The 24,691-nt window shown below is 41.1% G+C and overlaps 1 protein-coding gene across 1 annotated transcript in view; it reads right to left on the bottom strand.

Moving 5' to 3' along the window:
- Positions 1–24,691, bottom strand: part of SPAG16 (sperm associated antigen 16) — a 969,244-nt gene that overhangs the window by 910,887 nt on the left and 33,666 nt on the right. Inside the window, exons 6-8 of the mRNA XM_063429964.1 lie at positions 16,855–16,962; positions 3,784–3,901; positions 1,691–1,760 (exon numbers count right to left, since the gene is read on the bottom strand). Of these exons, the coding sequence (XP_063286034.1) occupies positions 1,691–1,760; positions 3,784–3,901; positions 16,855–16,962 (296 nt within the window). The remainder of the gene's footprint in view (positions 1–1,690; positions 1,761–3,783; positions 3,902–16,854; positions 16,963–24,691) is intronic.

Genomic DNA, 24,691 nt, shown 5'->3' with positions numbered 1-24,691 from the left:
AGGAGGGGAGAGAACTAATGGCTTGGAAGGGAGGGGATATTACTATGGGAAAGGGGGTAAAATGAGAGCTCTGGGGGACAGGAGGGGAGAGCACTAATTGACAGGAGGGGAGAGCACAAAAAAATAAAAAAAATAAAAAATAAAGAGCTGCTCCCCTCTCAGCCCCTATTCTACCCCACAAATCCTCTCTTTCACACTACACACATACACAATGCATCCTTACACACACACACACACACACACACACACACACACACACAGAAACATACAATGCATCCCTTATGCACACTGATTCTCTTACACACACACAGAAACAAAATGCATCTCTTACACACACTCAATGTACCCCTTACAGACACACACTGCATTAAATTACATACACAGAAACACACATTGCATTCCTTACACATACAAACAGATTCACACAATGCATCCCTTACACATTCAGAAACACACAATGCATTCCTTATACACAAACACACACTGCATCCCCTATACACACACGCTACATCCCTTACACAAATTGGTATCCCTATACACTACATTATATAAGAACACACACACACATTACATCCTCTACAATAACACATCCCCTACACACATACACTCCACTCCCTAGGCAATCCAGTATATTATTAGTGGCACTAATCTCTAATTTTCCTCACATTAAAGGGCCACTATAGTTACCAGAAACACTACAGCTTAATGTAGTGGTTCTGGTGTCTATATCCTATCCTTGCAGGCTTTTTAATGTAAACACACTGCCTTTTCAGATAAACTGGCGTTGGCCCATATGGCAAATCATAAGGGTGGGGCATTGTGATGTCACATGGTGGGCAGAACATATGGGGGGGGGGGCATATTTTTGTTTGCCTAGGGTGGCAAAATCCTTGCAACGGCCCTGACATGACCCCACTCATGGCATGGGTGAGATATAAAACCTCCTTGTCAATATGACCCCCATAGGATTTTTAACCCCTTAAGGACACAACTTCTGGAATAAAAGGGAATCATGACATGTCACACATGTCCTGTGTCCTTAAGGAGTTAAAAAAAAAAAATTTAAATGTGGTAATGTGGCAGCCGCAAGCAGTGGCCAGCCGCAACATGATTGACCCTCACTCTGCAGAGGTCTTCAGTTCAGCTGAAATCGGTCTTCATAACAGATTTTTGGCCAAACAGGACAGGCGAATTGCAGACTGTTGGCCATTCCAAACAAAATGTCCAATTCGTTTTCCTTGTTTTCCCAGCAATAGCTAAATGTAAAAACGCCTTCAGATAAAGAAAAGTGTGAAAAATATGTCAAAGCTTTGCATACAGAGCAACGGGAGATGTCTTTGTTTTTGGTAAATTCAAGAACTGAAGAACAATCTTACAGCATGTTAATACATCATTTATTTGCAATTGCTGACACAGTGAAAACTGAAAAGTGACATGGGGAAGTGGCTGTCATTCATCACTTTAGCAATTACATGTTTTCAGCATATGGACATGACAGATGCCTAAAACACATGGATGGGACAATACTACATATTCTAATAGAGTGATAATGGACACATATGAATAATACATCAAACAAGTTAAACAAAGTGTAATTTCTTTGTGTGAAATACTTAACAACATTAAGATGTTTTCTAAAGAAGGTATATGTGGAACAGTAAAATGAAGTTGCAATTAAATTAATCAATACCTTTGTTCACAGCAACCTCTGCTTTATGACCAGACTCCAAGTTTCTCAGGGTAGCTTGCAGACCAGTCACCTTGAATGAAATAATATAAGCAGATTGGAAAACATGTAGTGTGTTTCTTTTTAATTACAAGCTTTAATTCTGATAGACTTGACTCAACAGAAGTCTAAATCTCCAGAGATATTGGTTGACAGAAAAAAAAATAATAATAAATACAACCTGCTGTGCCTAAATTCTGAACGTAATGCTAGCCTAATTTCTTGCGGAGAACCTATTTTGTTAAAGCGAGAATGCACTAAAAAATGTTTAATTCTTACGGATTTGCAATCATCTGTTCAGAAACCATGTTCCTGCATTTTTTTTTACATTATTCTACAAATGGTGAAATAATGTTTTTTGTCAGGTCAATATTGTCCTACAAAATATGATATATTATACACACAATAAACATTTTATCTCTTTTTATTTATTTTTTGTAGTCTTTAACACCAACTTTGACAATCCCTGCAGCACAGATCTTAATATTTCTGCAGTTTCAAATACCTCCCAGGCGTCCCTCTGACAGTACATTACGATTATTGCACTCTGTAGGTTCACTTGGTTCTGTGCAGTATGTGATTCAGAATATTTAAAGTCGAAATACATTTTTGCAAGAATATCTTACTCTCTCAGCATGATAAAAGCCAGGCACACTTTTTGGTTGGGGTTATTGTTATGGACAAGCCTTTTCAATTGGACATACAAATTTACTGGCATTCATCCAACAACTGAGTATTTTATGAAGTACTAAAAAAGTTGTTGAGCGAAAAGTACAATATCTTGGATTTTACCGTTGCAATTTAAAATATGCCATATTTAAAGGGACACTATAGTCACCAGAACAACTACAGCTTATTGAATTTGTTCTGGTGAGTAGAATCATTACCTTCAGGCTTTTGCTGTAAACACTGTATTTTCAGAGAAAATGCAGTGTTTACATTACAGCCTAGTGATAACTTCACTGGCCACTCCTCAGATAGCTGTTAGAGATCCTTCCTGGGTCATGGCTGCCTAAAATGCATCCAAACATTCATTATCTCCTCCCTCTGCATGCAGACACTGAACTTTCCTCATAGAGATTCATTGATTCAATTCATCTCTATGAGGAGATGCTGATTGGCCAGAGCTGTGTTTGAATTCTGCTGACTCTGCCCCTGATCTGCCTCTTTCTTAGTCTCAGCCAATCCTAGCATTGTGATTTGATCAGGCCACCACTTCTGATGATATCAGCAGGCAGTGGACAGGTAAAAGGCAACAGTGACAAAGCAAGCAGCCCCAGACTTGAATACAAGTAAGATTTTTACTATATTTAGGCAAGCATGAGGGGGCAGGGGTGCTAGATGGTGGTTTTAAACCTATAGGGTGAGGAATACATGTTTGTGTTCCTGACCCTAAAGTGCTCCTTTAAAAAAAATCAGTTTTCTAGAAAAAGGAAAAAAAAGAATGTGTTATGAGCATGACCATCAAATTAAAGGACGGATTCCATATATCGTAAAGGGACACTATAGTCACCAAAACAACTTTAGCTTAATGAAGCAGTGTTAGTGTGTAAATCATGTCCCTGCTGTTTCACTGCTCAGTTCTCATTTAGGAGTTAAACCACTTTTGTTTCTGTTTATGCTGCGCTAGTTACACCTCTTCCAGCCTGCATGGAAACAAAATGGTTTCATTTTTAATAAGATGTAAAATGTTTTTATCTCCTGCTCTGTAAATAGCTATCAGAGGGGGAGATAAAAATATTCTAAATTAAACATAATTTGCAATAAAGGAAGTGTAAGCATTAGATGACTTTACATGACGTGTTTAGGAAAGCTGTGTAAGTCACGTGAAGGGAGGTGTGAGCAGTGAGACTGCAGGTGCATGACCTATACAAAAAAACTGCTTCATTGAGCTAAAGTTGTTTTCATGACTATAGTGTCCCTTTAACTCTGAACTGCCCCTAAACTTTGTAAATGTAGCCTTGGTTAAAAGCAAAGAAAAGAGGAATAGGTACGTTGAGCTGTATTCCAAATGATCCTGGCAAAAAGACGTAAGGGAATAGGAATGGGAGTGTCACCTCTCCAACAGCTCGATCCCTTTCCAGGCTGGTCAACATCTTCTGGCGCAGAACCGTTTGGTATTTCTCATGTAGCTGCCTGAGCAGTGGTTCATACGATGCATAATGCTCCTTCAACCTTTTAGAAAGTAAGAATGAAAAACACATTGGCAATCAACATTGACCTTTCAAGATGATGCAGTATTCAACTGCCAACTGCATAGGGAACATATTCACAACCTGTAAATTTAAATAATCGTATAGTGGTACTATCGCGGAAAATTTTATATGTTATAAAATGTCATGGTTTTAATTATATCATATTCAATGCACAGCAATGGGGCGGATAATTAAAGATCTACATTTCCAGTATTCAGGGAATAGAAATAAAAAAATATTTTTACTGTTAACAAGATAGGACAGTGTGAAATTGTAGATGGACACATGTTGGAACGTATTATTTCAGAGAATGCGTATTATAGAGTTAAATCAACATATCATATAAATAATACTTTAGCAAAAGTATGTATTCTGGTGCCAATGTGATGTCTAAATGAATCTGCTTCTTGCCAGCTGTTTAAAGTAAATCAAGAGTACTTACATTGCTTTTATTGCCAACATAGATTACGCTTGAAAGCAAGAAACAAAATGTTTCATGCCTCCTTGGCCCCTTTCTCATATGGAGAAAAATTATTTGATAAATACAGAGGAATTCGGAAGATATATTAAAGGAACACTCTGGGCACAATAACAACTTAATTGGAATGAAGGGTGCTGTCTTAACAGTTCTTGAGCAGTTTAACCCCAGTGCCAGATCTCCAATTCATCCGGCTTTTGAAACTGACTATCAGGAAGCACGGCAGAGGACCACTGATTGGCTTCATTTTTATGTAAAGCCTTTGATTGGTCAAGAGATTTGTGAACAAACCTGAACAATGGGATAGTCATGTTGTACATACTTAGAAAGTGGCAGGAGAACCTAAAAAGATTTATTTTTGCTGTTTTTAAGTTATGTTGGTATAGGGCTTTCACAACAAATAACCTTGGTGAGCGAACCGGACTTACTCTACTTTTTTGAAGAACGGTGGTCGATACACGGTATAATCACATGTAGGTAACTGGGACAAGCACAAGTGACAATTTATGGCATATTATGATGAACTACAGTGACTGGGTGTGCAGGTAGAAGGGAGAAAAAACAAAGGTATACCTGCAGTATACCTTTGCTGAGAAGAACTGAGAGGCGAGATCATGTTTTTTAGGATATTTTCATGATTTAAAAAAAACTACTTGTCATGAAATTGATAGCATGAGTTCACTATTTAAACTGGTTTGGCAACCAAGTGTTCTGAATTATTTTGCTCTCCACTGTGGCATATAGCGTGTACATTGATAATCATGGGAAGAACAGCTAATTTTTCGTTACTAGTTTTGTGGCTGTCTGCAACTGAACGTGTGATGCAATGTAGGAAATATTAAATTCAAAACAGTGCTTTGGCTGATAGAATAATGTACGCTGTCCTCTGGTGTTTCATCATCTAATTTAATGTAATGTTGGTAGAAGAGAAGCTTCTGAAATAAAAACGCAGAACCATGTACTTGGCTGCAGCTGTAAACGCTTCCATAACAAGTACGCAAGAAGTATGTAATCATATACCTTTTCATGACAGTGTGCAAACAATCCATTGCCAAGAAAGGTATATATTTTCTTTTGAGTTTAAGTTTATAAACATGTAACACTTGCAAGGCAGAAACAAAGGGACATTTACGTGAATTGCAGTTGGAAGGTATCACAAAGCAGCAGTATGAGGCTATGACCATTCAGGTGTAACAGCTGTAAAACTGATTTTCTTTGCTTCATTCGAAATGAATGATTAATTAACCTACCTGCCTTTTAACAGCACCAAGGGACTATCTGAAGAAGGTCCCACATTATTTTCAAGATCACAATATGAACAAATGTTCTTTGCAGATTAATTAGCATCAGTACCAAATCCGTATGTTTTGTCTTCCCTGGCCATAGGATTGAGCTCTAAATAATTCTGCGACAGATTTATAACAAATTCCACTGAAATCAACAACATTGTTTTCAAGGCAGTTCAGGTGATTATCTGTGTCTTAGGTTCACTGCAAGGTTGAAAGGTGTACTTTACAAACAAATGTTTTAGATTGCTTGCAAACAGAAATACGCAGTAACATCAGAGCTATCCTCTTTTGCTTCTGCTATACTGCAAAACATGTGATCCTTGTTGTAACACATTAGAGCTTTTCAAGATCATTTCATGACTGTCAGGCATTTTTGAATGTTCTGGCTGCATTTACTTTTACTCTGATCCTAATGGTTCTTTCCAGTAATCCTGACTAGCAGTATGACTGCAGCCTCTTCCTCAGTCTACAGCATGGGTAGTCACTTGGTCCCTACTGCCCACTAGTGGGCGGTTTGGGGCTTCAGGTGGGCGGTGGTGGTTCTGCACCTCAATGGCTGTGGCCCAAGACTGGCAGGGTAGATCCTTTCATCTCCCCTACCAGCCCATGCATAGCCAGCCTTGCTGTAAGTCCTCTCGGGCTGGTGAGATCATCAAATATCTCCCTCACCGGCTTGCTTGCACTTAGTTCCAGCAGAGGGAGGGAAGGGCCTGGGAGGCTCTGTGTTCCTCCTGCAAGCGGGCTGGTCAGAGCATTGCTGTGCGTTACCATGGCAATGCTCCAATACAGTGCTGTGCTCGCAGGAGTGTCACCCTGCAGTCCGAGGAGCAGCAGGCAAAAGTGAACATGCCACCACTGGACCACCAGGGTTTGCAGCATTATGTCCCCCCTCCCTGGTAAAAGGTAAGAAGAATGGAGGGGGAGACATTAAGATAGATTTTCACATCTCACCCACCCACACATAGCATAGAACTTATGCACCCTTAACACACACACACACAGACTGCCCCCATACACACACTAAAACCCTCACTCACACACACTCCACCCCTCACACGTGTGCTGCTCCTCTTGCACACGCACAGCACCTCACACACACACACACACACACACTGCACCCTTCACACACTGCACCCTTCACACACATACAGCACCTCCCCCCCCCCCCACACACACACACACACACAGCACCTCACAGACACACATATAAAATAGAGAATATAAAAAAGGGGGGGGGAATAGATAAATGTAAGTACATTTTTTTTTTTTAAACTGCTCTTGCGCTACAATATTAGTTACTGCAGCCCTGGTTGGCGGTAAGGAAATTTTACCATCACCAAAGATACAAAAGTGAGCGGTAGGTATTAAAAGGTTGACTACCCCTGGTCTACAGCATTGTACGTTCTAACACATTTTCAACCGTTTCTTTAAACCCAGGACATACTTGAAAACGAGAGAAATCGCAATGTATATTTCCTGGTAAAATATTTTATAAATAAATAAATAATGGCTTCTAACAGACAAATTAACTAGAAGCAGTATATAGTAGCTTGTGTAAATAGAGGAACTAAATGAAACCACAGGTTTAAAAAACAAAAACAAAAAAAAGGGAGCAAAATAAATACATTTGATGGAGGGTGAGGGATTGGTGATGGAAAGTAAAATAGCTTATTCGAAGGTTTGCCGGGCATTGTGGAAATGTTTGGCCTACCCAATGCTCAAGCATGATGCATTAACACAATCATAAGAGAAGAACTGGAAACAAACGTAATGTCGTCAGAAGACTAGAACCAAAGGTTTTGGTTGCTCGTTGAAGTCATTCAGACAGCAAATTCCAGACATTGTTCACAGTATTTACCAAAGTCCAGATTTTTTAATTCTGGTTCCAAATGAGCCAGAACGGAGTCTTCTACAGCATGGAAATAGTTAAAAAGAAAAACATTGGTAGTGCAAGGGCAAATCATATGGAGGATGCGCAGTACCTGTTAGCCATCTGCCACAAAAAAATATTTAAAAAAAAAAAGTTAATAAATTAAAAGCTTATGAAAGTAAATATGACCTCAATCCGGCTACAAGGAAGTAACCTCTCTTATGCCCACAAGCACAATAACAATGGGGATATTACATTGCCTGGCACTGAGCCAAAACTATGTAGCCAGTCATTGCCAGTGATTGGTTCTCTTAAAAAGTCTATAAAAAAAAATGGGATCTACACTGGTGGTTATAATATGCACAGGGCAGGGCATCCCAGCATTCCCGCCAAGTTCACACCCATTTGGTGAAGTGTAAGGTCTACAATATACATGGGGAACACATGTTAGTATCACCTCAATCCCCAATCCAGGTGCAGCGGGTGTTGGCGCAACTTCAGGACTTGTAAGCAAATTAATAATTTTTGAATACCAATCTGTGAAGCTTAGATTCGTGCTTAATGCTGTAAGCTTCAGAGTTTGTCTTGGTTTTGACAAGAGGAAACCCAACAGAAGTAGAAGCCAAAGCAAGGTAACAGTAGGGATAAGTGTAGGCATGGTCAGGTAAGGTGACACAGGTTTGCAGGAGATAAACAGGCAAAATGGGTCAAATTCCAGAGAGACAATAGAAAGTAAGGGAGATGTGTTTACCCCGAGAGAAGGAAACCTAGTCAGTTGTGATTATATAGGGGTGAGGGCCACACTTCTTCCACTTCTTTGGTACCTAAATCCAGACCTCATAAATTTACCTTGCCTCCTGCTCAGTTGGGCGTGCGCCTTTGGGATATACAGTATGTGGGGGCTCCTACCCCTATTGCAGGTGATGCTGCCTGACACTAGTATACTGCAGGCTGTAGCACTGCTTTCAGCAAGGAGAGAGAAGATTCCCCAGTGGAAAGCGGGCAAACCATGCCAAAGGACCCATTGTGCGCAGATGTGACGCCACAGCAGCTGAAGAGGGAGGTGTGGAGATGGAGTCCGATGTAAGTGAGCCGGGGGACATAACAGTTTCCCTGTGAAAGACCAGGTGGGGCTAGAACATTGATCATTAAAGTAAGCTTCACAGTTTGACAATGACAAATTATGCACTTAAGTACTGGGGGGGTGGGGGGGAGGTTTATTTTTTTTTATTATTTTAATATACAGGAAGAGACCATCTCAAACCAGGGACCCTTCTGTTCCTGTTACTGTAATACTTTCTGCTTTACAGAGAAACAAAAAGTTGCAGTGACTGAGGGCTTTTATTGGTGACATGACAAGGTTACAACTCCCCCACCCCCACATTTGGGTCAACCACAACCACTTCATTGGCAGGCACTAAAGCAAAGAAAACACTACTCCTCATGCGCACATCAGAGCCATGCCATCAAAAATAGCTGTATTGTTCTAAACAGTGACTCTCAGCGCATGGGGAAACTGCATTCTTATTTTATATAGAACCAGTGCACATAACCTCCCCTGAGACCATTGCAGGCCAAGAGGGGCAGAGGAAGAACAAGAAATTTGGTTATGGCCCCTGTCTTGGTGAATTGGGTAAAGGCCACCCTGGGCTAGAAAAACAGTGACCGTATCGGTCTCCCATTCTCCAATCTTGAACACTTCCCCCACGTCCGTGTCGTCCTCCTTTACTTCTCTACCACTTGTGTCTCTGTTTCTCAAGCTCCCACAATGTCTCTTATTCCCAATCCCATTGATTTTTTTTTTAATCTCCCTTATCTTTTATCCCAATTGCATTACACTCCCCTATCTTTCCACAACTTCACCCACTACCTATTTTTTCTTCTTCTTCCTAGTACCTCATCTCTTATGCACTTGTGCTACTCTGCGCCATTACCCCTAAACAGAATTGCCCTTCTTGCCTTAACAAAATCCCTCCGTTCCACATGCATCTCCATCTCACCCTGTCGTCACAGGTCTGTTCACCTCACCAAACTGAACGGGTCACTCTATCCCACCCCTGTTATTCAAATTTTCCTCCATTACACCCAGCCCATAATGTTTATCCTCCATGTATCTCATCAACCCAACCCTTCCCCTTCTTGGTATGCATTTCCATCTACCTTGTATCTTCAATGACATTGCAAGTGTGAGAGAGGAGAAAGGGGAACCATGTCACATAGCAACATGTTCCCACCCCTACAAACTTCAATACAAAGACTGTGCAGAGGAAAGTGAATTTCTAAAACCATGGGCTTTAATATGAAGTTGCATTGTTGTTGTAACAGCCAACACTTTTCTGTGTAGGCGTTACACATGATGTTAGAACATTACTGCAGATGTGCTTGCATTCAGCCACAGGAGCATTAGTGAGGTCAGGCACTGAAACTAGGCAATTAAGCCTGGTCCAACTTCTACATTATGAATCATCTGAAATATCATTTGTGGGGGTTGAAAGGATTGCTCAGTGCAGGAAAATCAAGTTTCTGACATTCATCCTGGCAAAATATTCATGTAAAGACTATTTGTGGCAAATCATTTACTGTTTCAGTTTGACAGCCTGGCCATACATCCAAGACCAAGCTGTTGCCACGAAGCTGGAGGCAGAGTGCTCTTATAATTTTACTGAGACAAAACGACTTTACACCAAACTTTACATTTGTTGCTGTGTAATCAAGCAGGTAGTCTTCTTTTGGCATCAGTAAAGTGAGAGCAGCGTATCAAACCAAGAGATGGTGAAGAGGGTTTTATCAATACAGAAAACAATAGTTCAACATTTGTTACCGAAGTACAACTTCAGCCAATGCTTAAGTTAAGCATGGCAATCTTCAGCTTGGGAGCGGATTGTGACCATGGAAACCATTTCATGGTACTCTCAGCAAAAATTATTGGACAAGCTGTCCTTTTGGAGCACAGTAGTTAACTCTACAACCTAGAATAAAGTACGCACTGCAGCATTTTGCAGTTGTTACTGTGAGGTTATAAGATTTACCACTTTGCGGTTAAGCTCTTGCCACTTCTCATCTTTCCAATTCACAATAACAGCACGTACAGCTCATTGGGGGAATCCCTTTTTTAAAAACATTTTTTAAATTGGTATTCACATTGGTGCCATGTTGAGTCATTGACTTTGCTAGTATAGGTCATTCTACTCCCTATAAAGATTCCATGACTTTGTTAGATTTTGTACACATGCTAACAAAGGTCAAGGATGAGCGTGAGGGGGAGGGGGGGACACAACCAAATCCGTTAGAGGTGATGTCCATACATTTTTCTTTGCACATACTTTTCCTACATGTATTGTAGATGTGTGTGTATAAATAAACTTAACTCTTAAGATTTCTCTTATGCAAGCTTCCATAGGAATCTGATCTATCTCCTCCAAGACAAAAATAATCTCATCTGATATTTATGTTTGCAAAGTAATCCATACAATAAAGTGTTCAAGTAAAGTAAAAACATAATGGAATGCCAAATAAAAAAAAGATTTGAAAAAAGGCAATTAGGATTGAGGCGTCTTTAATTTAAAGGTAGCACTGGGGCATTATATGTCCTAGTTCTAAAGAGGGAGACACTGTTCCTATCTCTTCAAATACCCTACCATATAAGTAATGGGAGAGGGCAGAATCCATGGTAGTTACGGCCCCAGCTAACAGCTTATGTTTGCAGCTGTTATTAATTTGGACCCTTTCTTATTACTGATATGCCAGGATAGGAGCTGAATTTAACCAAGACCCCAATAAAAAAGTTGTTGTTTTTAACTGTAACAATAACTGTAATAAATGTAGCTTTTCTATTTTTGAACCAAGCTCTTCTAGTGCTATTTTTCAGTGACATTATAATGTTTTGCCAAACTTGGCTATCTATGGCCATTTATATCTTTAGTTTTATTTTTACTTGTTATCCATGGCTATATACTTTATAGCTACTTTAAGACATTTGACTTTTTGTTTTACACAATTTCAAAATGTTGAAACAAAGTAAACTGCACGGTTGGCATTTCTACTGCCCCCAGCATGAAGCTTGAAAGCTCTGAAATCCAAAAACCGTTAATGGATGAAATGCCTGAGGAAAAGAGATTTGTACGCAGTTACATCCTCACCAATAAGGCAAACAGACTCCAACTTATAATTGATTTTAACTTTTATGTTGACTGTCCTAAGGGTTCCTGACTCTCTGTCAGACACTCTAAAAATGGTAGAACAGAAATCACAAAAACAGAATATATATCAAGTTTCATATTTTAATCAATCATTGCTTCCCTGGAGGAAAGACACATATATTTCCTAATTTCCAAAATTCAAGTAGGGATCAGCCGAAATCTACTTTTTAAAACACAAAGTGGCATGCAAGACTTATAAAGTCACTTTGATTGTGCCTTTACGGCATGTAAAGTGTGATCAATAACAGATTACAAAAAGATATGATGAGTAACTTTGTGGAAATGTAAAACTTTTGACAAATTGGATGAAGAAGCATAACTAGAATCAGCAGACCTGGTACCAAACTTTTTTTGAGAGATAAAAAAAAAAAAAAAAAAAAAAAAAAAGTTACCGTAATTAAAATGTTACTGGCAGTATAAAAGGCCATTGCATTTGCTTTACTGAAGCACTGCAAATAGAGACGTGTCAGTAATGTTGGGTAGATGGATGGAGTGCCAACACACACTGATGCATTCACAATAACATGGTGGGAGAACTAACTCATCGATTGACAATGTTGGCTGTACCGCATGTCGGTTAACTATCTTCTCCATAGCTACAAATATTAATTTTTTAGTCCACATGAGTTCAGAAAAGGATAAGGCTAGGTGACAAAAAAGGCTCTGCCGGTTATGATCGCACTGTCTCATTGTAAGATATGTCAATTATGTCCATGGCATCTCATTGACATCATTATTCCTCCCTTTCCTGCCTCTTACTTGTGGACAGGAAAGAGGGAAACTAGATTTCCTGGTGGTCCGTTGGCACAGTATGCTTGTACAGCAAAAGAGGGGCCTAGGAGACTTATCTTCCACCTCTGGACAGTTTTCTCCTACTGTTGCGAGCCCAGCATGCGTTGCGTGCTGCATGGATCGCGGTCATGGCAAAATACACAAACGCTCTGACAGCCCTGGCTTGTGAGAGGACACTGCAGGAGGTGGAACTTAGAGTGTCCTGGGACCCCTCTTCATTACTGAAGAGGGCACCCAGGGGCATTATATATATCTATATATTTACATACATACACACACACACACACACACGCACAATTTAAGAGGCGGTGGTATACATTTAATGCATATACACTGAACAAAATTAGAAACGCAACACTTTTGTTTTTGCCCCATTTTTCATGTGCTGAACTCAAAGATCTAAGACTTTTTCTATGTACACAAAAGGCCTATTTTTCTCAAATATTGTTCACAAATCTGTCTAAATCTGTGTTAGTGAGCACTTCTCCTTTGCCGAAATAATCCATCCACCTCACAGGTGTGGCATATCAAGATGCTGATTAGACAGCATGATTATTCCAAAGGTGTGCCTTAGGCTGGCCACAATAAAAGGCCACTCCAAAATGTGCAGTTTTACTGTATTTGGGGGGTTTGAGTATCTGGTTTGAGTATCTGGTATGACCACCATTTGTCTCACGCAGTGCAACACATCTTCTTCGCATAGAGTTGATCAGGTTGTTGATTGTGGCTTTTGTAATGATGGTCCACTCCTCTTCAATGGCTGTGCGAAGTTGCTGGATATTGGCAGGACCTGCAAACATGCTCAATAGGCGACATGTCCGGTGAGTATGCTGGCTATGCAAGAACTGGGATGTTTTCCAGGAATTGTGTACAGATCCTTGCAACATGGGGCTGTGCATTATCACGCTGCAACATGAGGTGATGGTTGTGGATGAATGGCACAACAATGGGCCCCAGGATCTCGTCATGGTATCTCTGTACATTAAAAATGCCATTTATGGGGGGGCGGGGCCCGACAACGAAGCTGAGTGGACGCACAATCTTGGAGCTCCCGCTTGGATAATCCAAATCCAGCCAATTCGGGGGCATCCAGTACTGACTTTGGTCACAGAAGCTGGGTCTATGTCAGGGGCAGCCAGCCGACATCGCCGATGCAGTTTTTTCTTACGCCCGGCTCCAAAACTCGACACAGAGGCGGCAAGGCCTACCACGCGGGCGGACGGCAGAGAGACTTAGGGGAGGGAGTCTGGCCCTGGGGCTCACGTGAACTGGAAGACTGGTACCACAACCTGCCACACACAGGTGAGATGGGGCGCAAGTCTCAGATACCATTCACGCATATCCCAAAGCCACAGCACGACACAGGCCAGATGTTACAGGCCCCAGGCACAGCGCGGACCATGTCCCAGTGAGACACCTCCCCACTACCCTCAGAGGAAGGGGAACCACCAGGTAGCCCACCACTCATTCCCTGTCATACAGCTCCCCCACGGGTAACGGAGGATAATGCCCCAGCATCCAGGAGTGATATCCAGGCCATGCTGACAGGCCTGCAACAGAACCTCACGCAAATGTGGGAGGCTGACCTGGCAGTGCTAAAAGGTGATGTACATGCAATGACAGCACGTACACAAGCAACAGAGAATGAAGTCTGAAACAGGGCCTACAAGAGTTGGGGGAGAAAGAACAACAACTACACACCACAGAGACTACCCTATCCAGACAAGTCAACCTACTGGAAAGGTCAAAATCAGAGGGGTACAGGAATCCGTACCGCTGGAGGAACTACCACATTTCTTCAGACACCTCGTAGCCGCGCTACTTCCAGCCAGACAAGCTAAAACCTTCTTATTCGATCGAGTCTATAGAATTGCAAAATCCCCACAGGCACCCAGCGCAGCCCCACGAGACATCATACTACGAGGCCAGTCCATGTCAGACAAAATGGGACTCTTAGCAGCGCTACAGGGAAAGACTCCTATGGAATTTGAGGATTGCCGACTATTCTTTTTTCAGGACTTGAGCAGCGCCACACTACTATGGTGCAAACAAATGCAACCACTTACTAAACCGCTCCACTCAGCAGGCATCGCCTACAAGTGGTTGACTCCGGGGACCCTATGGGTTACCAAAGACAACAATCATAAGGCCATGGACCCCTCTGAGGGCCCTGCTCTAATGGCAGCACTAGGTATCCCAACTCTGTCGACAACTTTAATGCCACAGTCAGGCTATCGACCCGGGAGAGTGGAAGCAGCCACAGCAGTTGCACCCTGACCCCATGGAGGCACCAAGACCTGAAACAGCACACCTGGTCTGGGTATCTTGGACTCTTACTAAGACTCTCTCACTAAAATGTTTAGCAACGTTTGCAAGCGTCTATATTTCTGGTTCACCCTTTTTGTTACAATGGGATAGCGACCCGTTGGAGGCGCCATCAACTGGCTCTGGTGGCGTCCCTTAAGCCCCCTTTCGTCCTGCCCTGGGGTAACAGGGTACTACCAGCACGGGAGCTCTACACACACACATAGCCCATCGCTTTCTGCCTCACCTCACACGGTCGGCTCTTTGCCCTCTGGGCACAGACAGGCTTTCATACAGCTCCCATCCACCTACAAGACGCAGACATTCATCACCTCGCGCTCACAAACAGCCACCTTCATCACTATAAATAGTCAAGCCACACAGCGCACCTCCAATCCAGGTGATACCTTCCGAAGGAAGGTATAATAGACACAGACTAAAACCACATAGGGAGCCGCGGAAGGGAATGTTACAACGCCCCACACACCAAACACGACTCTACACCTGGACTCCACATGGAGCACCATAATCAAATAGATTTAAGGGATCAGATTGGGGTTTGACCCCCACAGACAAAGGCTTATCAAATACTACACGCCTCACACGCTAGATGGCTCCAAGGTACTCGCGCTGGCACACATAGACAGGTGAATGCTCACCCAAAACTCCAACAGTTAAGGCCCCCGTTACAACATCCCAGCTCAATATAATTTAAAATATATACGAAATGTACCTTAACAGTATATTCAATGTGGAATGTTTCTGTGAGCCATACACATATGGTTGCAGTATTACCAATATGTCCGTCTTTTCATCGCATGAAAAATAAAAAATGTTTAAAATTCCTTTAATAAAATGCACCCGTTTTCGTTGTCCATAACATACGCCTGCCCAAACCATTATTCCACCGCCACCATGGGCCACTCGATCCACAACGTTGACATCAGCAAAACACCTGTGCAATAATCATGCAGTCTAATCGGCATTTTGATGTGTGTCACGGTTCTCCCCGTGCCATCCACCTGTGGCATCTTGCAAATTGGCTGCTCGTTATCCAGCTATATAAAACTGCCTCTCCCTGAGGGTAGGGTCAGTTCATTGTTTCCTGTTCCTGGATCTTCGTTATTGCCTGTTCGGTGCATGCCCTGACCTTTGGAACCTTGCCTGACTACTCTCCTAGATTTGCCCTTGTCTGTTCCCTCGTACCCGGTTATTGTTCCTGCCAAACCCCCGTAGCTTCTTACCTGTTACCATGGGTTGTGTTTATCTGCAAGGGTGAGCAAACATCTCTGCACTTTGGACTCCAACCAAGTTAAGACCGTGACAATACGCCACACCTGTAAGGTGGATGGATTATCTTGGCAAAGGAGAAGTGCTCTCTAACACAGATTTAGAGGGATCTGTGAACAATATTTGAGAGAAATATGCCTTTTGTGTACATAGAGAAAGTCTTAGATCTTTAAGTTCAGCTCATGACAAATAGTGGCAAACACAAAAGTGTTGCATTTATAATTTTGTTCAGTGTACATTTAATGAATTATAAATTGATTGTAATCTCTTTTGAGAAGAGCACTCTTCACTTTTTTTTATTCCCCATACTTTGCTTGTATTGCCGTTTGCATATCCAATGTAACATTGCAAGCAGAACATGTTGGTGCTCTATATGACTGGTAAAAATAATTGTATTAATAATGTAAACACAAAATAGTGGGTAAACTTCAGCCTCGAGTATCAGTTAGACGAATGCTATAACCCTTCTAATCCATAGGCAGTTCCTAGAATAAGGTAACTGAAGTTCAACTCAAGTACAAATAAGTGTTGTATGAAAGCCTGCAAAGTGCCTTTCTGTGTTACAGTACCGTAACAGTGTCACAAGCTGAATCATCATTTTTCGGCACACGCAAGACATTATGAATCAAGATCTCTACCCATTTACACCCAAGAAGACAAACCCCTGCTGTAAAAGCTTTATTAATTTTAAATACATGACCTGGAACTTACCTTTTGATATCAGTAATGAGTTTATTTTTTTCCTGAGCCACACGCTTGTGATGCATTCTATGGAAATTGCGCTCTTTCTGCAACTTTAGGATGGATTCTTTAGCTTTGCTGCATACGAGATATAAAAATATACTTATTACTTAATGATGCTTCATAATTGCTGATGTTAAAGACATTTTACAAATGTAACACTCAAGAGATGATAAACATGGTACGGGTATGATTTTGTACTACTGAAATATATATTTTTTGTAGATTACTCCTGAAATAACATTACAATTCAATTAATTGCATAATGTCTTATTCTGTAAATAATAAAATACTTTGTGAGTAAGAACTAGAAGTATACATTCTGGATGGGTCAGCTCTTTTGTAGCCTCATTTTTAGTCAACATTGGAGCAACAGTCTTCTTAAACTACAGTATTTTGATTGATTCAGTATGTTTTATGGTTAGTACAAACTGTTGTAAAATGTGTTGGGCTTGTTGTTTTATGCCTCCAGCCCACCTTGAACTTAGATCTATTCAATAAGAAAAAAAAAAACAATGTTTTAATGTTTAACCATTATTCACACAGTATGAAATATAACTATTTCTATTCATACATAAAGTCACCCATTTAGACTGGAAGAATATTTAGTCTAAGGGAGAAGGAAATAGTTATTTACACTAAGAACAAGAAGAATGGGGAATTCTCTGCCTAAACAGGTAGTTTTATCAGACTCTCTACAGATGTTCAAACAGCAACCACACGAGTACTTGCAAAAACCTAATATTCAGGGATATCATTTTTAATATGTAAGGTAGCAGCTTCTTGATACAAGGAGAGATCTGACTGCTATTCTGGAGTAGAGAGATTAGTTTTACTAATTTGTTGGAAGACTGGAAGGGCTTTAAATTGATTTTTGTTAGTTTTTTTTTTTTTTTGCCTTCTTTTGGATCAACAGCAAAAAAAGATGTGAGAAAAGTTAGACTTGATGGTAGGATGTCAAGCTATTCTAAAATAGTTTTGACTACTTACATTGTCAAGGCATGAGGGCACTCGTGGCACTATAACCACTAGAGCCTGCTACTAGGGTGTAAAAGTATACTTTTATCTATGTTCTGTTGGTTGTGATTTTAAAATTGTTAAGATTTTGTAAATTGGTTAACATTAATCAATTGTTATTATTTTATTAAATAATTTATTTAAAAATGTATTATAACATTTAAAAAAAAAAAAAAAAAGAGTTTCCGATATATGTTCTTCCAAAAAGGTACTGACGCAGTTAAACTTCCGCCACATGGGGTTACACAAAAGCAGCTGTTTTGGGTAGATCAAAGAAGAATGTTCCAAACAAAACTCTCACTCTGCTTCTTCAATCACACACACAAAAATATATCTGTGTATGTTTAATCCTGTGCATTTCTTAAACCGCTGTTTAGTGGTTACATTCAAGGTGTAGTTCATCAGGACAACTAATAAAACCATACTACTGGTTAATGGTGTATAAGACAAGCAAATGTCAGTCTACAATGCACAGCAGACAATAAACAAGTATAACTTCACACGTAGTCTGTTCTGAAGCAATCTGTAAAAGTAAGTGATCTTACCAAAAAAAAAAAAAAAATGGCCACATAGGAAAAAAAAATTGTTTTATATACATTTGGACCATCATTTTACATAGTTTTGGGACACTATGGGGCTTATTCACTAAATTAAAATGCTTAATGTAGGATACAAGAGATGATTAGGAAAATGTATCCAGCTCAACTGTAGTCGGGGATTTTAGTCATTTAAATACTAAAATCTGGTTTTCCCTTTACATGATTTCAATGTTTAGTGAATAACTCTTGCATAACATCCCTAATATATATCCCAATAGCAAAGCTCTTAAAGGGACACTGTAGGCACCCAGACCACTTCAGCTAATTGAAGTAGTCTGGGTGCTGTGACCCTTTTGCACTTAGTGCTGCAATGTAAAACATTGCAGTTCCAAAGAACTGCAATGTTTATATTGCAGCTCTAAGTCTGCCCCCAGTGTCTGTCTAACCGACACGGACCTCCAGCGTCAGATTTTCCCCATAGGAAAGCATTGAATAATGCTTTCCTATGGGGAGGTCTAATGAGCGCACGTCTGGTGATGGGGAGGAGCATGGGCGGAGCCTGACCCAGCGACGAGGGACATCGGCGCTGGATTCAGGTAAGTGGCTGAAGTGGCAGGAGGGGGGGGGGAGGGACCTATTAACCCTATAGTGCCACGAAAACAGCTTTTAAGCTGCTCAGCTACCTCTATCAAAATAAATTAGCATTGTTTAAATGTACACATTACTGATTTCACGTTTACATGTTGCTTTATCATTTAAAAAAAAAAAAAAAACTTTACATTAATAAACAGTATATTAAAAAGGATGTTTGCTATTAAATTGGAACTCTCCAGTATAAAATGCAAATAATTAAAGAGAAGAAAAAAAATATTAGCTTTTTTATTTATTTGAAAACATCCTATCCTCTAAAAACCAAAATTTTATTAGCTGCAGAACTGGCTTCTGAAGCTCATAAAGATACAATTTTTTGTCCCAACAGTTAGCTCTCAGTAGGTGCTGGGCATTATTCAATCAAATGCTTCTAATAGAGAAGCATTTGATTATTGCCAGACTGGCAGGTGCTAAAATGTTAGCCTTTACCTGCCCTCCACTTAAGTTCAAGATTTGACTCATTTGTTTCTGCTTCATTTGGAGTGTGCACTTACGAGTTTGTTTAGCTGTTTGGAGTTTGGAACCAGACTTCATCATAATTACTTTATTACAGGTGCCAGTTTCACTCGTGCATAGTCTAGTTTGGGTAAAATAGAACTTGCAGGTCTGCTTCCAGCAAGGCACCTACATGTCGTAAAGACAGCATTTGGTATGAGCACACTATGCTGGCTCACATCAAACATGAAATTTGGAGGGAAAAAAATGGAAAGATCTTACAAAAACTAGTTTGCAGCCAGGGGAAGTCATATCTGTGAAAATAAAGTCAAAATACTTTAGGGACACGGATCATTGCACCATAAAGAGGATTTTGCTCCAAAGACTGACCCTTGCTGACCTGTTCCCACCCAAAGCAAAATAATACAAATAAAATACATAATAAATAAAAACAGAATAAAGCCATGGGTCAAGTCCTGGGGGGGAAAGTGTGGGAGCTCACCCAAGATCCACCTCCCCCCCCTGAAAATAATAATAAATAATAAGAGAATTTTAAAAAACCCATTGGTTTTCTACCTGTCCCCCCCGTCCAGTGGGGCTGCTGGCTGGTCTGTGCGGGCAGGAAGGCAGGCGGGCAGTTAAACTTCAGGCAGGCGGTAAGGGAATGCAGATCTGTGAGCTCTCCCTGCTCAGCACCCTCACGCGCCACAGAGTGATGCAGAGAGACGGAATATGACGACATATTCCGGCTCCTGGCATCAGCAAATGGCGTGCGAGGGAGCAGAGCAGAGAGAACACATCTCCCTCGCCGCATCTGACAGGGAGACGGGCGCCCGCCGGGGGTTTCCATCAGGTGACCATCAAGCCACCTCTTGGGCGCCCCCATGACATGGGGAAAACAGGGGTATTTGGGGGCAGCATTTTTCGCTGCCCCCTGAGTGTCTGCAGGAGCAATGGGAACGGCGTTCCTGTTGTGAAAAAAAGTGCAGGAACGCCGATCCTACGCGTTCCTGCAGGACTCGAGCCCTGGCCTACAGTAGTTAATAGTGTTTAGATGCCCCTCCAGCATTATTGTGTTTTTCTTTTTGTTTTGTTTTTTAACTGTTTGTTAAAGATATGCAATAAAACAATTCTTAATTTTGTGTTCGACCGTAATTCACGGATGTAACAGCTTTAACATAGCTATATTTGTTCATAATTCAGTGAAAAAACAATTTGCCATTTATGCAGTATATAAAATACAATTTAAACAAGAATTCACGAATAAAGATTTAAAAGTGTCACTGTTTTAGGCACACAACTAACCTTCTTCCTAGTTATAAAACTTGCTCCAAATACCTAAAGTGATAAAAAGCTTGCAACCAATCCAGACGCAGAGATTGGGTGCATACTGGGAAATAAGCTCTTAGCACATGAGACAGGTAATAAAAATGGAAATGTGTCATCAGAATATAATTAAAAACTGCTGAACCATTTAAACAAAATGTTAACACAACATAAAGGCAGTTTTAGACAGTAATGATTAATGTAATGCCTTCTTTTCTATTTTAATAGAGGGGTCCATTAGTTCTGTGTTCCTTTATTTGCTATTCTATTAATATGCAAATACCCAGTCATGATATGTAACATTATTTTTTAAATTCCATTATCCGGGTATCTCTGTCTGGAAATTATCATGTGTTAAAAATTCTCAAGCTTAGGCATTATGACAGAATAACAACGGGAGTGGATAAACAATATGTTTAATTGCATGTATGCGTATAATCAAGCATGTTACCCGTCATTTAACATTTGAGTGAGAAAATGGTTATCAAGGTAATGGGTTCTGCAAGACCTCGATAGAACAGACTATGACTGGTCTGGACTGGTTCTTGGGCACATGCCAAGAAGGCCAGTGGGCTAGCACATCATCATATAGTTTCAAGTATGTACACTGTTATGGATACATGCACAAACTGGCTATATGCAATGGTAAAAGTAACAAAGTGATTCTACTAGTCCTAAATCTTGCTCTAGAAAGACCACATTTCATGACGGTTTATGGAAAAAGACTATATCGGGGAATTAGGTATATTGTGCATTAACATGCCATTCTGCCTGGCACACCCAATACCTAACGTGCAAGAGGTTGAACCACCCTAAAAATGAGACTCATACAGCTCGACAATGGGAGATTACTGGTCACAAGAGATTGATTCAAGCGGCACTGTCATGCCAAACTTATCTTTCGCTATTAGCCTCTTCTCTCCCTCTCAGGATCAGTTTTTCTTTTCTTACTATCTGATCTAGATTTAAATTTAAAAAAAAAAACATTTGATGTCTTCTTTTTTCTAAAACCTTCTTTTCTCAGCCCCCAAAAAGGCCACATTAAAATCTACAAAGCCCATCAAACTTATAAAATAAAAAAAGACCTGAGCGCAAAAAAAAAAAAAAAAAAAAAATCCCCCCCCCAAAATCCTGTTGCTAAAAAAAGAATTGAATCCATCTTCACCCAGCGAGGGCACCGCGCAGACTGAGATCCGCAGGGCGGAGAAAAGCTTATAAGGTCTTCCCACGCCTGGCAATTTGACTCAAAACGCTCTGATTAGCCAACTAATAAGAGTGCTCTAATAGGTAAATCTTGAGCCTTGCAAGTAACCAATCAAGTAAGGCTCACTATATACCTATCAGAGCACCGTTATTGAGGGGGACAAGGGGGAGGAATGGGGGAAATACAGTGAGGGGAAAAAAAACTATTTGATGTCCTGCTGATTTTGAACGTTTATCCACTGACAAAGAAATGATCAGTCTATAATTTTAATGGTAGGTGTATTTTAATAATGAGAGACAGAATAAAAAAAAAAGTCAAAAAAGTTACAAAATTGATTTTCATGTCAACGAGTTAAATAAGTATTTGATCCCCTATCAATCAGCAAGATTTCTGGTTTCCAGGTGTCTTTTATACAGGTAACGAGCTGAAATTAGGAGCACTCTCTTAAAGGGAGTGCTCCAAATCTCAGCCTTTTACCTGTATAAAAGACACCTGTCCACAGAAGCAATCAATCCGATTACAAACGCTCCACCATAGCCAAGACCAAAGAGCTGTCCAAGGATGTCAGGGACAAGATTGTAGAGCTACACAAGGCTGGAATAGGCTACAAGACTATCACCAAGCAGCTTGGTGAGAAGGTGACAACTATTGGCGCCATTATTCGCATATGGAAGAAACACAATAACTGTCAGTCTCCCTCGGTCTGGTGCTCCATGCAAGATCTCACCTCGTGGAGTTTCAATGATCATGAGAAAGGTGAGGAATCAGCCCAGAACTACACTTGTTAATAATCTTAAGGCAGCTGGAACCATAGTCACCAAGAAAACAATTGGTAACACACTACGCCGTGAAGGACTGAAATCCTGCAGCGCCCGCAAGGTTCCCCTGCTTAAGAAAGCACATGTACAGGCCCATGTTAAGTTGGCCAATGAACATCTGAATGATTCCGAGGGGAACTGGGTGAAAGTGTTGTGGTCAGATGAGACCAAAATCGAGCTCTTTAGCATCAACTCAACTCGCTGTGTTCGGAGGAGGAGGAATGCTGCCTATGACCCCAAGAACACCATCCCCACCGTCAAACATGGATGTGGAAACATTATGCTTTGGGGGTGTTTTTCTGCTAAGGGGACAGGACAACTGCACAGCATCAAAGGGACGATGGGCGGGCCATGTTCCGTCAAATCTTGGGTGAGAACCTCAACCAGGGCATTGAAAATAGGTAAGGGATGGGTATTCCAGCATGACAATGACCCAAAACACACAGCCAAGGCAACAAAGGAGTGGCTCAGGGAGAAGCACATTAAGGTCCTGGTGTGGCCTAGCCAGTCTCCAGACCTTAATCCCATAGAAAATCTGTTGAGGGAGCTGAAGGTTCGACTTGCCAAACATCAGCATCGAAACCTTAATGACTTGGAGAGGATCTGCAAAGAGGAGTGGGACAAAATCCCTCCTGAGATGTGTGCAAACCTGGTGGCCAACTACAAGAAACATCTGACCTCTGTGATTGCCAGCAAGGGTTTTGCCACCAAGTACTAAGTTTCCAAATCAATGTATAACTTTTTTGACATACATTTTTCTTGTTTTTTTTTTGTTGTTGTTGTTATTCTGTCTCTCACTGTTAAAATACACCTACCATTAAAATTATAGACTGATCATTCCGTTGTCAGTGGGCAAACGTTCAAAATCAGCATGGGATCAAATACTTTTTTCCCCCTCACTGTAGGTCCTCCCCGCCATTGACACTTGGGGCCCCCACCCACGGCTCATGGTTGGGGGCAGGTCCCCCTTATTGTCATTTAGGGCCTCCACCCGTCCATCATGGGTGGGGGCAAGGGGGGGACAATAGGTCCCCCCATTGACACTTGGGGCCCCCACTCCAGGTCCTTGTTTAGATTAATAGCCCCCATTCACAGGACATGGGGGGACACTATGTCCCCCAATTATTTATTTGAGTAGATGCCCCACAATGGGATACTTTATTGGGGAGAGTTTTTTTTTTTGTTTTTACACCAGTGAGCAGCCACAGGCTGTTTCGAGTTTAACTGGGCATGCACAGGAATTTCATAGCGCTATCTAGTGTGGGCACAAGGCCATCATCTGCCCACATAAAGCTGGCAGCGCCCAGCCCCTAGGTCTTCGCACAAAATACAGTTGGAAAAAAAAATGTGAAATTGGGGTCTAGGAGCATTTGGGGGGTGACTAGGGGGCCAATTAGATGTAGTGTGGTCAGGAGGTGGGTTTAAGAAAAAAAAAATTGGATGCACCCATGACAGTGTCACTTTAACCCCTTAAGGACCAAACTTCTGGAATAAAAGGGAATCATGACATGTCACACATGTCATGTATCTAGAAGGGGATAAACCTCTATAACAGGGTTCAGCAACCTATGGCACTCTTTGCAAGGCACTCCAGGCTGCCAAAGGCAAACAGGCTGTGACCTATCAGTACTCCCTTGTGCAAATAGAATGGTGATTGCAAATAGTGAAAGGCAATCCTCAATTTCCGCGTTTGCAGCATTGAGAGGAATTGATCTCAGATTACTTCATTCCAGCACTCGGTACTTCATCACACCTCTATTTAAAAAAATAAATAGGATCAGCACGCCAAGAATCTTCAAAATCTTGTTTTGGAACAG

Source organism: Pelobates fuscus, chromosome 8 (assembly GCF_036172605.1).
Source record: "Pelobates fuscus isolate aPelFus1 chromosome 8, aPelFus1.pri, whole genome shotgun sequence".
Lineage (NCBI taxonomy): Eukaryota > Metazoa > Chordata > Amphibia > Anura > Pelobatidae > Pelobates > Pelobates fuscus.
Note: the sequence above shows the minus strand (reverse complement) of the source record. Positions and strands in the feature narration are given on the sequence as shown.